Genomic DNA, 14,118 nt, shown 5'->3' with positions numbered 1-14,118 from the left:
CCACCTGAGGAAAAAAGCTAATTACAAGTAGGGTTGAGCGAACCCAAACTGTAAAGTTTTCAGTAAAAGTTCGGGTTCGGTGTTCGACGAGTTAATGGTGCTTTTAGGATGCTGCTTCTGTGAGGGAGAGAATAGGAAAGAATCTTTTATCAGAAGTGCTTGTTTAACACAGCGATCTACAGCAATTTTGTTTTGTGGGTGCAGTGAAAAATATTTTTACCCTGCCCTGAGCTCAGTGACACTGAAAAATAACTTTTATCCGTCTGTTAGTTAGGTGGGCGTCGGAGGCCATTTTATGCAAGTTCAGTGCACCGGCACAGCATATGTGCTTTTGTGACAGTCAAATACAAGCTTGAAATACTGCATTTATATTCTGGGTTTAAAAAAATCATCCATTTTTGGCAGTACCCTACATCTGGGGCCTTCGCTGCATTTTTCAGTGTGAAATACAAGCTTGAAATACTGCCATCTGCCATAATATTCTGGGTTAAAAAAAACACAAATTTTTGGCAATACCCTACATCTGGGGCTTTTGCTGCATTTGTCAGTGGGAAATACAAGCTTGAAATACTGCCATAATATTCTGGGTTTTAAAAAAATACACCCATTTTGGGCAATACCCTACATCTGGGGCCTTTGCTGCATTTGTCAGTGTGAAATACAAGCTTGAAATACTGCAATAATATTTTGTTATAAAAAATCACCAATTCTGGGCAAAATAAATAATTTGCAGCCTTTTCTGAATCTGTAAGTGTGAAATACAAGCTTAAAAAACTGCAATAATATTCTAGGTTTAAAAAAGCACCAATTTTGGGAAATACCCTACATCTAGGGCCTTTGCTACATTTGTCAGTGTGAAATACAATCTTGAAATACTGCAATAATATTCTGATATTAAAAAAACACCCATTTTGGCCAAAATACTACATTTGCGGCCTTTGCTGCATCTGTCAGTGTGAAATACAAGCTTGAAATACTGCAATAATATTCTGGGTTTAAAAAAGCACTAATTTTGGTCAATACCCTACATCTGGGGCATTTGCTGCATTTGTCAGTGTGAAATACAAGCTTTTGCAGGGAGAGGACGTGGTCTATCTGTACCAGTTACACGCACAAGTGAAACACCTTTGTCAGGTGCGAGGAGGCGACAGAACCGCGTTATTTGGTCAGGCCTAATGCGACTCTATGAATGGTGAGGCCAGAACAAGTACAGGCGATAGTAGATTTGGTTGCTGACAGTGCCTCTAGTTCCTTCACATGTCTCCCACCCAGTCACCTGCTGAAAGATCAGAGTTGGCACCTGCAGCCGATGTCAATCAGTCTTTCACCTCACCCCCATCCAAATCAGCCAAGCAGTCTGAGCCCCAAGTCATGCAGCAGTCTCTTCTGCTTTTTGATGACTCTGCTAGCAGGGTTTCCCCGGGCCATCCACATAGCCCTGCCCCAGAAGTGGAAGAGATGCCCAACCATATTTCAAGATGAGTACAGGGGAGGACCACCGCAGCATGTTTCAGACGATGACGAAACACAGGTGCTAACTGCTGTGTATTTCTGCAGTGTGCAGACCGACAAGGAGGGCAGGGATAAAGACTGGGTGGAAGATGATGTGAAGGACGATGAGGTCCTCGTCCCCACATGGAATCAAGGTCATGTGAGTGACCTGTGTAGTTCGGAGGAAGAGGCGGTGGTCGCACAGAGCCACCAGCACAGCAGAAGAGGGAGCAGATTGCAAAAGCGGAGCGGCCATCCCCTAGACAGTACGCCTGCTACTGCCCACTACACTAAGGGACCGAGCACACCAAAGCCAGCTCTAAGGGCTGTTTCACCCGAGCAGATGCCGAGTGTGACATCCGCTGCGTGAATGACAGCCAAGACCCGATGCAGACAGCAGAAGCACGTAGCATTAACATGATTGATAATGCTCCGTGCCACCATGCAAACAGAGGATCTGCCAGCAACACCACCACCTGGGTCACCTAGCATCTCCACAATGTCCCATGGAAGCGTTCAGCTCTCTATCTCCCAAACACTGAAGCGGAAGAGGAAGTACCCCCCCTACCCACCTGCGATCCCTGGCCCTGAATGTCAGCCTTTTAAAATTACTGGCCTTTGAAATGCTGTCATTCTGTCTGGTGGAGACGGAGAGTTTTAAAAGCCTTATAGCGTTGGCTGTCCCACAGTACATCGTGCCCAGCCGCCACTACTTTTCCAGGCGAGCCATCCCTTCCTTGCACAACCAAGTGGGGGACAAAACCAGGTGTGCACTGCGCAACGCCATCTGTGCAAGGTCCACCTAACTACGGATACGTGGACCAGTAAGCACGGTCATGGACATTATATCTCCATAACAGCACACTGGGTAAATGCAATGGCGGCTGGACCTGAGGCGGATAGCAGTTTGGCTCATGTCCTTCCACCACCATTGCAGGGCGCTTCAGTTTGCCTCCTGTTGCTTTCTCCTCCTACTCCGCTTCCTCATCCTCTACCGCCTCCTCATCCGGTCAGAGTAACAGCTTCACCACCAACTTCAGCACAGCCAGGGGTAAACGACAGCAGGCAGTTTTAAAACTTATCTGTTTGGGGTACAAACCCCACACCGCGCAGGAGCTTTGGACGGGCATGGAACAACAGACTGATGAGTGGTTGGTGCCAGTGAGCCTTAAGCCCGGCCTGGTGGTGTGCCTTAATGGGCGAAATCTCGTAGCAGCTCTGGGACTAGCCGGTTTGATGCACATCCCTTGCCTGGCGCATGTGCTGAATTTGGTGGTGCAGAGGTTCCTTAAAAATTACCCCGATATGTCAGAGCTGCTGCAGAAAGTGCTGGCCGTCTGTGCGCGCTTTCGGCATTCTCACCCTGCTGCTGCTCGCCTGTCAGCGCTGCAGCGTAACTTCGGCCTTCCCGCTCATCGCCTCATATGCAAAGTGCCCACAAGGTGGAACTCCACCTTGCACATGCTGGCCAGACTGTGCGAGCAGCAGCAGGCGATAGTGGAGTTTCAGCTGCAGCACACACGGGTGAGTCGCTCTGCGGAACAGCACCACTTCACCACCAATGAGTGGGTCTCCATGCGAGACCTGTGTGCCTTGTTGCGCTGTTTCGAGTACTCCACCAACATGGCCAGTGTCGATGACGCCGTTCTCAGCGTTACTATCCCACTTCTATGCCTCCTTGAAAAAACGCTTCGGGCGATGATGGAGGAGGAGGAGGAAGAGGGATCATTTCATAGGGTTTTAGGCCAGTCATTCACAAGTGGCTCCGAGGGTGGGTTCCTGCACCCACAAACGGCAGGTACACAATTGTCCAGCCAGGGCACAGTTCTGGAGGATGACGAGGTGGAGGATGAGGAGATGGAGGAGGAGGAACCATGTTCATAGCAGGGTGGCACCCAAACCAGTTCACGGCCATCACTGGTGCGTGGCTGGGGGAATCCAGAGAACAGCTTTTTGTTGTCTCTGGGCATCCTGGCACACATGAGCAATTACATGCTGCAGTGTCTCCGCAACGACCGCCGAGTTGTCCACATTCTAACTTGTGCCGATTACTGGGTGGCCACGCTGCTGGATCCCCGTTACAAGGACAACGTACCGTCCTTAATTTCGTCACAGGAGTGTGATCGTAAGATACGCAAGTACAAGCGCACGCTGGTAGACGCGCTGGCAGTGGAATTCCCACCTGACAGCAGGGGGAACAGTGGAAGCACAAGGCGAAAGCAGAGGAGGAGGAAGAGGTCGCCAACACAGCTGGGGCACCACCAGCACCTCAAAAGGCAGGGTTAGCATGGCCGAAATGTGGAAAAGCTTTGTCAGCACGCCACAACAACCAGCTGATATGGAACGTCTTAGCAGGAGGCAGCATTTCAGCAACATGGTGGAACAGTATGTGTGCACGCGCCTACACGTACTGAATGATGGGTCTGCCGTCTTCAACGTCTGGGTCTCCAAATTGGGCACATGGCCTGAGCTTGCCCTTTACGCCTTGGAGGTGCTGGCCTGCCCTGCAGCCAGTGTATTGTCTGAATGTGTGTTTAGCATGGCAGGGGGCGTTATCACAGACAAGCACAGCTGCCTGTCCACAGCCAATGTCTACAAGCTCACGTTCATTAAAATCAACCAGCCATGGATCCCACAGGACTTGTTCGTCTCGTGTGCAGAATAGACATGTATACCGGCCTTACCCAGCCATTGTTATACTACAGCGCTATTGCTCATTGTTGTATTTTGGATATTTCCCACTCTTTTGGGGTGTACCCTTATTTAAAAATAAATAAATAAATTAAAACTAAAAACCATTGTTGGCTACCTCGTCCTTCTCCACCGCTGCTTCCACCTACACCGCTACATCCACCGCCTCCTCAACCTCCTACTCCATATGGACCTCCACCTCATACATCAAGATTATTTTTTGTTAATTTTTACGTATTTTTATTTTATTTTAAGTCATTTCACTCATTTGTCTGATACATTGTTGGGTTACATATCCCAAATTTTTGGCTTTGATATACCCCTGCTCTACCTAGTGGACAGGTTAATAAATTTCACAAATTTTTCTGTTACATTGTTGGGTGAAATTCACCAATTTTTGGCTGTGATATACCCCTTCTCTACCTAGTGGACAGGTTAATAAATTTCACTAATTTGTCTGTTACATTGTTGGGTGAAATTCACCAATTTTTGACTGTGATATTACCCTGCTCTACCTAGTGGACAAGGAAATACATTTCACTAATTCGTCTGTTACATTCTTGGGTGACATTTTTACCATTTTTGTCGTGAATAAACCCCTGCTCTGCATAGATGACAGGGACATAAATTTCAAAAAATCGTCTGTTACATTGTCAGGTGACATTTTACCAATTTTGCCGTATACAAACCCCTGCTTTGCATAGGTGATAGGGACCTAATATTTGTAAAATCATCTGTTCAATTGGTGGGTGACATGAACCCAGTTTTGCTGTGAATAAACCCCTGCTCTGCATAGTTGACAGGGACCGAACTTTTCCAAAATCGTCTGTTCCATTGGTAGGTGACATTAACACATTTTTGGCGATGAAAAAACCATGCTCTGCATAGGTGACATAGAATTAAATTTCAAAAATTATGCGCCCCCTCCTTTTATTCGATGCTTCAACTTTAACAACTTGTCCCACATTTCCACTCGATCATATTGGAGCCATTGACCTCCCTTGAATGTGGTATCTCTTTCTCACGCTTCCTCTCCGGCGTGGAACCCTGATTCGCCGTTAACTGTAATCAACATGGTAGCCGCAGAAAAGAACATCGAAAGTTGCTAGAGCAGATATCCAATTGGATCGTAGACATCACGGAGATGTGCGACATGGTGGAGCAGTATGTGTGCACACGCCTACACATACTGACTGATGGGTCTGCCCCCTTCAACTTCTGGGTCTACAAATTGGGCACATGGCCTGAGCTTGCCCTTTAAGCCTTGGAGGTGCTGGTCTGCCCAGCAGCCAGTGTATTGTCTGAACGTTTGTTTAGCACGACGACTGGAGGGGGTTATCACAGATTATATTTCCCAATGTTTTGGGGTGTACCCTAATTTTAACTAAAAAATTAAATAAATAAAAAATAAAACCAAAAAGCAGTGTAGGTTACCTCCTCCTCCTCTACCGCCGCTTCCACCTACACCGCCTTTTCAACCTCCTACTCCATATGGAACTCGTCCTCCAAAATCAAGATTATTATTTTTTATTTTTACGTATTTTATGTCATTTTAAGTCATTTCCATATCCACATTTGTTTGCAGAGCACTTGCCATGCTCTTTGGCCTCATGCATACGACCGTTGTTTCATTCCGTGTCCGTTGTTCCGTTTTTCGTGATTTTCTGCAGACCCCCGTGACTTTCAATGGGTCCGTTGAAAACTCATGCAACTCATGCAATGCTTATGCAACGTTTGTCATCCGTGTCCGTGATCCGTGGTTCCAGTCCGTCAAAAAAATATAACCTGTCCTATTTTTTTTCATAGAAAACGGTTCGCGGACCAATTCAAGTCAATTGGACCGTGAAAAAAAACGCAGAGGCACACAAGATTGTCATCCGCGTCCGCGCGTCTTGCATGGCAAACTTGACTTTTTACTTTCCTTCATGTCTGGTGATCCTCCAAAAATAAAGGAAGACACACGGAAACAAAAACGTAAACGGATGACGGAACAACGGAACCCCATTTTGCGGAATGGAGAACAACAACGGTCATGTGCATGAGGCCTTACCCACATTTTGCTGCCCTCTAGCCCTTTCCATGACTTTTTTAGAGCCATTTTAGTGCTCCAAAGTCTTCAATGGGGGTTCGGGGTCAAGTTTGGGTCCCGAACTCGAACTTTTTTGTGAAGTTTGGCTAAACTCGTCGAACCCGAACATCCATTTTTTTTATTTTATTTTTTTATGGTGTAGTAGAAATATCATGATAAATGTATTCTCTAGATCAATACAATTACAGGATGCCAAATTTATATAGCGTTTTTTCAACTACATTTGCACAATAGACACACAAGCGTTTCAAGTCATACCATTTTTATTTTTCTAGCAGTGAAGCTATATGAGGGTTTGTTGTTTGAAGAACAAGTTGTAGTTTTTCTGTACTTAAGGATTTTTGATTGCTTTAATATACTGTACAACTTATGTAGTGCACTGCGTTATGCCTGTCACTTCTGCACTATTGGGGGGATTTTATATACAGGTTGGCACTGTGGGGGCCTTATATCTATATTAGGGCTACTATGGGGGGCATTATAGAAACTGAAGGCACCACAGGAGGCCATTATAGATACTGGGGGCACTGTGGAAGTGTACTGAAGGCACTGCAAGGGTTGGGATTCTAAAAAAAAACTATGAAAATCATCAATTTTTAATGGCCATTTAAAACTGATGCAAAACAACCATTAAAAACAGACAGAACATGGATGTACATATGGATGCAGAATGGCCATGAAAAACTGACAGTGAGTCTGTCCTGTGAATGTAGCCTTACCATATCCTCCTCAGAGCCTGATAACCCATTTATCTTTTTAAGTTCTTTCTTGAATAGATAGATCACTGCATTATAGACAAGTTCATACTGTTCCTGGAAAATATTATAAACCATATACAGTCAGAATATTGTTATTGTTATTATATTGTATAATATTCTTATTACTAGTACTACAATTAAAGAGATTGTCTGCTTTTTACTATCTCCAAGATAGCTCCCAATAATGTAAAACAACAAAGCTACATATATAATGAGCACCAATGCTCAAGGTATGCCTATGGTAAAATGTTAAACGCAATCCACTAAAGAACAACCAGACCGCATACTAAATAAATTCACTTATTAATGAATAGAATAACATAGAATGATGTATACAAAGAAAATAGTGTCGGGAAAGGCGGCATCCACAGGAGGAAGACACAGGGGAAATGGGTGTAAATTACAATGCCCACATATAATGCCCATGTACAGTATAAACAGTTGAAAGTGAAATTGCAAAGAATACATCACAATTACGGCAGAAAAAAACATTACCCATACTGTGCTTCCTCCGGGATGGCGCCAGCCCTGATGCGTGTTTTGGCGAACCTTTGCGCCAAAACGCGCATCAGGGCCAGTGCCATTTCGGAGGAAGCACAGTATTGGTAATGTTTTTTTCTGCCGTAATTGTGGTGTATTCTTTGCACTTTAAACTGTTTATACATGGGCATTATATGTGGGCATTGTAATTTACACCCATTTCCCCTGTGTCTTCCTCCTGTGGATGCCGCCTTTCCCGGCTCTTTTTCCTTTGTATGCATCATTCTATGTTATTCTATTTATTAATAAAGTGAATTTATTTAGTATGCGGTCTGGTAGTTCTTTATTGGATTGTATCTCCAAGATAGGTCATCAATATCAGATCGGCAGTGGTCCAACTCCCAGCACCCCCACTGTGCTCTGTTTACCTGCTCGCCACAGCAATTGTGGTGGTGAGCAGGTGTAATTACAAGTATGGCGTTCCCAATTACTTCCATGGGACGAATCTGTAGTATTCACTTAAACAGACGGAGCCATCCATAGAAGTGAATAGGGACACCATACTTGTAATTACACCTGCTCACCACTGCAATTGCTGTGGCCGGCAGGTAAATAGAGCATACCAGCGCTGCCTTCTCTTCAAACATCTGATCTGATATTGAGACCTATCCTGAGGATAGGTGATCAATAGTAAAAAGTGGACAACCCCTTTATAAGTGTCCTGTAAATGTAGGATAAAGAAAATTTTATTTGGAATCTAAACATGCCTGCAAACATACATACGCATTCAATTCCCCTCAGATCTTGCCAAGAATCAAGGTATCTGCCAGATGCATGTTTTATTCTCACTGGAAATCCTATTGTTTTTTTTCCCCTAGTACAAGTGTCACCAAAGATGTCTACCAGTCATTCCTTTTAGCCCTCCTGAAATTAATTGACATGTTGATTCATCTAATTATGTAAAAGTGGTTGACTTAAAGGGGTTATTCCATGAGTAGTGTAAACAATGAAGATCATATAGTATATGACACTCTCTTTCTAACAAAGCTAGAACCAGCCCTGCACCTCACATGGACCCAGAGATCTCCCCATTCATTTGTCTGCTACATTTATATCAAGCGAACAGCTCAAGGAAAGTGCCTTTTTTTGCTGCAGCTAAGGGGGCGTGTCTTCTGCTGGAGCTTTCTCCCTATTACAGCTCAGGAGGCAGTTGAAGCATGAAACTGAGCATGTACGGCCTTCTCAGTGAGCAGGACAAAGAAATAAGAAAAAAAAAAAACAGCAGGTGGCGCTATACAGATACATTTTTATTGAATAACTCTGTTACTATGCTAAATTTATAATTACATGCAATTACTAAAGTATTCAGATCCAGGTGCTGGTTTGATAACTGTACAATATTTTTAATGAGACAACCCCTTTAAAGGAAACTTACAGGGGTTGTCCAGGTATGCCATTGAATATAACAACATATTCTTGCTAATGATACATACCTTGGTCTGGACCAGTGAAGATCTTTGTGTTCTCATTTCTTGGATAATGGAATAAATGCTAAAATTAACTGGGATAATCTAATTAGAGAGAGAGAGAGAGAGAGAGAGAGAGAGAAACAAAACTGCCATAAGTCAATGTGGCTTAACAGCCAGCAATCTTTATATCTAATATCCTACAGTTGTAAGTCCAAAAAAGCACAATTTACTGTGTGTCAAGTTGTGATCAGTGAAGTGAGTAATGCTTATTTTTATTTTTAACTCATCCTTTCCTGTGCCTTTATTTAAAAAAATATATATCTATAATCCCTCCCCCAGGACAACCTCTGTAATATTTTAAGGAAATGAATGAATATCAGTTTCTTAATATAATCTTCTTTTTATAATGATTCCATTTGTAAGAAGTAGTCTTCTGATAACAGAAAGGTAAGACTCTCAGTATTTCCCTGTAAGCCAGTCAGCAATTTTACTGCACAACTGAAACTCAGGGCTGCACCTGCCATGAGGCTAGATGAGTGTCTCACTTAAGGCAGCGGCTGACCTGCCTCTGAGGGGACAGGAATTTACAGCCTATGTGTCAGGGACATTCCCGTTGCAGGTACCAGGAGATTGGAGAGACAGGCAACTCATGGGTTAAATTGACAAGTTCCCTGTGGATCTTATTGTGTCTGTGTTTTGGTGAATGCCACACCCCTTGCTTCAGGTGTTGCTTGTTGGTAAACTACCTTTCCCATAAGTAGCCACTTCCCACTCTTGCTGGTGCGGTTTATAGATTTTCTTTCTGCCTTCTAACTATCTGGTTGGTTGTACTCTGTGGTGCTTCTGGAGTTGCTAGTTTTCTACTTTCAGATAAGTCTTGTCTGTTCTTATTGTTTTGTGTTTGTTATATTCCCTGTTGTTTGTATCTGGGCCTGAGGCAGAGACTTCCATTCGTCCATCTGGGGAGGAATGGGTTGTCTCTGGTCCTAACCTCATTCCAGGGCCATATAGATATATTCGGGCCTAGGTATACAGCATATGAATATCCCTACCTTCAAGGTCTATTCATATTGATAGGTAGTTAGGGCCCGGATTAGGGTTGTTTACAAGGTGACCTGTTCCTTCCCTAGTTTCTAGGCCCAGTTACTGTACCCCTTCCCTCCTGTGTTTAGTGTGGAGTTTTCCCCCACACTGATCGTGACACTATGGCTCCTGTCCACATCATTCAGTCTTATAGGCCACAGACCACTAGGCCTGAAGGTTATGAGTCAGTAGAATTGTACATAAAGTCCTGATGACATAATCTGGACCACCTGCGCTGGGTCTCAGACAGCACAATGACATGGTCATGAAACCTGTGTCCTGGAGAAGGCGTCCATGATCATGTCGTTGTGCCCCCTTAGACCTGGTGCAGTAGGTTGCAGTGATGTCTTTGCAACCACTTGTGACGGGACGTGGCAACTCAGGCTGCAGGCCAGAAGAGGCCTGCTTCTCAGGTGGCGGTATGGAGCAGTATTTAGGTGAGTTTTTTCTATATGTCTGCACTACCATACATGCTGGCACTACGGGAGAATTATAATGCAAGGGGCATGACAAAGTTATTAAAATAGCAGGGGGCATTATAGACAAAAAGGGTACTGTAGGGAGGCATTATAACTCTGAGGCATTACGGGAAGAACATTATAGATACTCGTGAAACTACAGGAGGCATTATAACTACAGGGGCTACTTCAGGGATTATTATAACTATTGGGACCAATACCGGGCCATTATAAATATTGGTGGCGCTATAGGGGACATTATAATTGCTGGGGATACTATAAGGAGCCTTATTACTACTGGGGATCTAAAGGGGTGCCTTATAGAGGGGGCATTATAACTACTAGGGTTTCTACAGAGGGCATTATAAATACTAGGGGCATTATAATTAATGGGGACACTATGGGGTGCCTTATAGATCTGCTCTATTACTATTGGGGGCTCTGAAGTGGTACTTTAGAAATGGGCCTTGTTACCACTGGGGACACTATATTGGGACCTTATTTCTACTAGGGGCAATATGGGGGCATAACTTCTGAGGGTATTGTAACATAGTATATAAGGTCGAAAAAATACATTTGTCCATCCAGTTTGGCCTGTTATCCTGCAAGTTGATCCAGAGGAAGGCAAAAAAAACAAAAAACTGTGAGATAGAAGCCAATTTTCCCCACTTAAGGGGAAAAAAATTCCTTCCCGACTCCAATCAGACAATCAAAATAACTCCCTGGATCAACGATCCATCTCTAGTAGCTATAGACTGTAATATTATTACACTCCAGAAATACATCCAGGCCCCTCTTGAACTCTTTTAGTGAACTGACCATCACCACCTCCTCAGGCAGAGAGTTCCATAGTCTCACTGCTCTTACCGTAAAGAATCTTCTTTTATGTTTGTGTACAAACCTTCTTTCCTCCAGACGCAGAGGATGTCCCCTCGTCACAGTCACAGTCCTGGGGATAAATAGATCTCTGTACTGACCCCTGATATATTTATACATAGTAATTAGATCTCCCCTCAGTCGTCTTTTAACCCTAATGTTGAAATTCTTTCAGGGTACTGTAGTCCCACCATTCCAGTTATTACTTTAGTTGCCCTCCTCTGTATCCTCTCCAGCTCTGCTATGTCTGCCTTGTTCACAGGAGCCCAGAACTGTACACAGTACTCCATGTGTGGTCTGACTAATGATTTGTAAAGTGGTAGGACTATGTTCTTATCACGGGCATCTATGCCCCTTTTGATGCAACCCATTATCTTATTGGCCTTGGCAGCAGCTGCCTGACACTGGTTTTTACAGCTTAGTTTGCTGTTCACTAAAATTCCTAGGTCCTTTTCCATGTCAGTGTTACCCAGTGTTTTACCTTTTAGTATGTACGGATGACTTGCATTATTCCTTCCCATGTGCATAACCTTACATTTGTCAGTGTTAAACCTCATCTGCCACTTATCTGCCCATGCCTCCAATCTATCCAGATCCATCTGTAGCAGTATACTGTCCTCTTCTGTGTCAATTACTTTACACAATTTAGTGTCATCTGCAAAAATTGATATTTTACTGTGCAAGCCTTCTACAAGATCATTAATAAATATATTGAAGAGAATAGGGCCCAATACTGACCCCTGAGGTACTCCACTATTGACAGTGACCCAATCTGAGGGTGTACCATTAATAACCACCCTCTGTTTTCTATCACTGAGCCAGTTACTTACACACATACAGACATTTTTTCCCAGTCCAAGCATTCTCATTTTATATATTAACCTTTTATGCAGTACAGTGTCAAATGCTTTGGAGAAGTCCAGATATACGACATCCATTGATTCGCCGCTGTCAAGTCTAGAACTTACCTCCTCATAGAAACTGATTAAATTAGTTTGACATGACCGATCCCTCACTGAGAAGCATTGACAATTTGGAAAAGAGTTTGCTGCTCACTGAGCAAGCACTCTATGGGGTAGATGTGGGGGAGGGTGGTAGCGAGGAGGCTCAGGAAAGTGAGGTAGCTAGCCGGGTAACAGTTAGAAAGCAGGGTAGAGGGAAGAGTGCCAGGGAGGCTAGCCCTGATCTGACACACCCCAACAAGTTTGAACGGTTGGCAGATGAGGGGGATGTTAGTTCAGGGAGAGCACTGCTGAAGCCAGACACTCCTCTACCATTCAGGGGAATGTCAGCTCCAGTAAGCAGGGGACCAGGAGAGCAGGGCAGGCCAGACAGGTGCTGGTAGTGGGAGACTCCATTATTAGGGGTACAGATAGGGCAATCTGTCACAAAGACAGAGATTGTCGAACAGTGTGTTGTCTTCCTGGCGCTCGAGTTTGACACATCGCGGATCGGGTTGACAGATTACTGGGAGGGGCAGCAGTCATGGTCCATATCGGAACCAATGACAAAGTTAGAGGTAGGTGGAGCTTCCTTAAAAATGATTTTAGGGATTTAGGTCAAAAGCTTAGGGCAAGGACCTCAAAAGGTAGTATTTTCCAAAATATTACTGGTACCATGAGCCACACAAGATAAGCAGCAGGAGATTAGGGAGGTTAACAAGTGGCTCAAGAACTGGTGTAGGAAGGAGGGGTTTGGGTTCCTGGAGAACTGGGCTGACGTCTGTTGGCTACAGGCTCTATAGTAAGAATGGGCTGCACCTCAATGGGGAACAATGGGAGGGGCAGTTGTGTTGGGGGAGAAGATGGATAGAAGGCTGGAGGAGTGTTTGAACTAGGGACTGGGGGAGGGTAATTACGTTATAGGATGGGAAGATAGTGCAGATAGAGACCGGGGGCAAGGTAATGGGACTGGGGGAGAAATGGAAGGAGGGACTAGAACAGCTCAGAAGGAAAAGTGTAGTGTACAAAATATCCATAAACCTCTTAAGTGTATGTATTCTAATGCCAGAACCTGACTAATAAAACTGGGGAACTGGAATTAGTGATGTGTGAGGAGGACTATGACATAGTGGGAATAACTAAGACATGGCTGGATGATAGCTATGACTGGGCGGTTAATGTACAGGGTTACAGTCTGTTTAAAAATAATCGCCGAAACCGGAGAGGGGGAGGGGTCTGCCTTTATGTAAAGTCCTGTCTAAAGCCTACACACCGGCAAGATATATGTGAGGGACATGAACATGTGGAGTCACTGTGGGTAGAAATACATGGAGGCAAAAACAATAATAAATTACTAATAGGAGTTTATTATAAACCACCTAATATACCAGAGTCCACAGAAAATCTGCTACTAAACGAGATAGACGAGGCGGCACATCATAATGAGGTGATTATTTTGGGGGACTTCAACTACCCAGATATAGACTGGGAAACTGAAACTTGTATATCTAATAAAGGAAACGGGTTCTTGGCAATAACCAAAGACAATTACCTTTCCCAACTGGTTCAGGACCCGACTAGAGGTACGGCCATACTGGAGTTAGTATTAACCAATAGACCTGACGGAACAAAAGATGTGCAGGTCGGGGGACACCTGTGAAATAGTGACCATAAAGTAATAACCTTCCAATTATCATTCAAAAGAGTGTTTCTTCAGGGAGGAACAAAAATACCAAACTTCAAAAAAGCAAAATTTAGCCAACTAAGGCTCCTTTCACACTT

The 14,118-nt window shown here is 44.1% G+C and overlaps 1 protein-coding gene across 3 annotated transcripts in view; it reads right to left on the bottom strand.

The window, feature by feature from the left end:
* Window positions 1-14,118, bottom strand: part of PTPN22 (protein tyrosine phosphatase non-receptor type 22) — a 181,579-nt gene that overhangs the window by 64,026 nt on the left and 103,435 nt on the right. For all 3 annotated transcript variants that reach the window (XM_044283477.1, XM_044283479.1, XM_044283478.1), the window contains exons 10-11: window positions 9,003-9,080; window positions 6,991-7,083 (exon numbers count right to left, since the gene is read on the bottom strand). In XM_044283477.1, coding sequence (XP_044139412.1) covers window positions 6,991-7,083; window positions 9,003-9,080 — 171 coding nt within the window. The remainder of the gene's footprint in view (window positions 1-6,990; window positions 7,084-9,002; window positions 9,081-14,118) is intronic.

Source organism: Bufo gargarizans, chromosome 3, assembly GCF_014858855.1.
Source record: "Bufo gargarizans isolate SCDJY-AF-19 chromosome 3, ASM1485885v1, whole genome shotgun sequence".
Taxonomy (NCBI): Eukaryota; Metazoa; Chordata; class Amphibia; order Anura; family Bufonidae; genus Bufo; species Bufo gargarizans.
The sequence above is the reverse complement of the archived record's forward strand: the minus strand, read 5'-3'. Positions and strand labels throughout refer to the sequence as shown.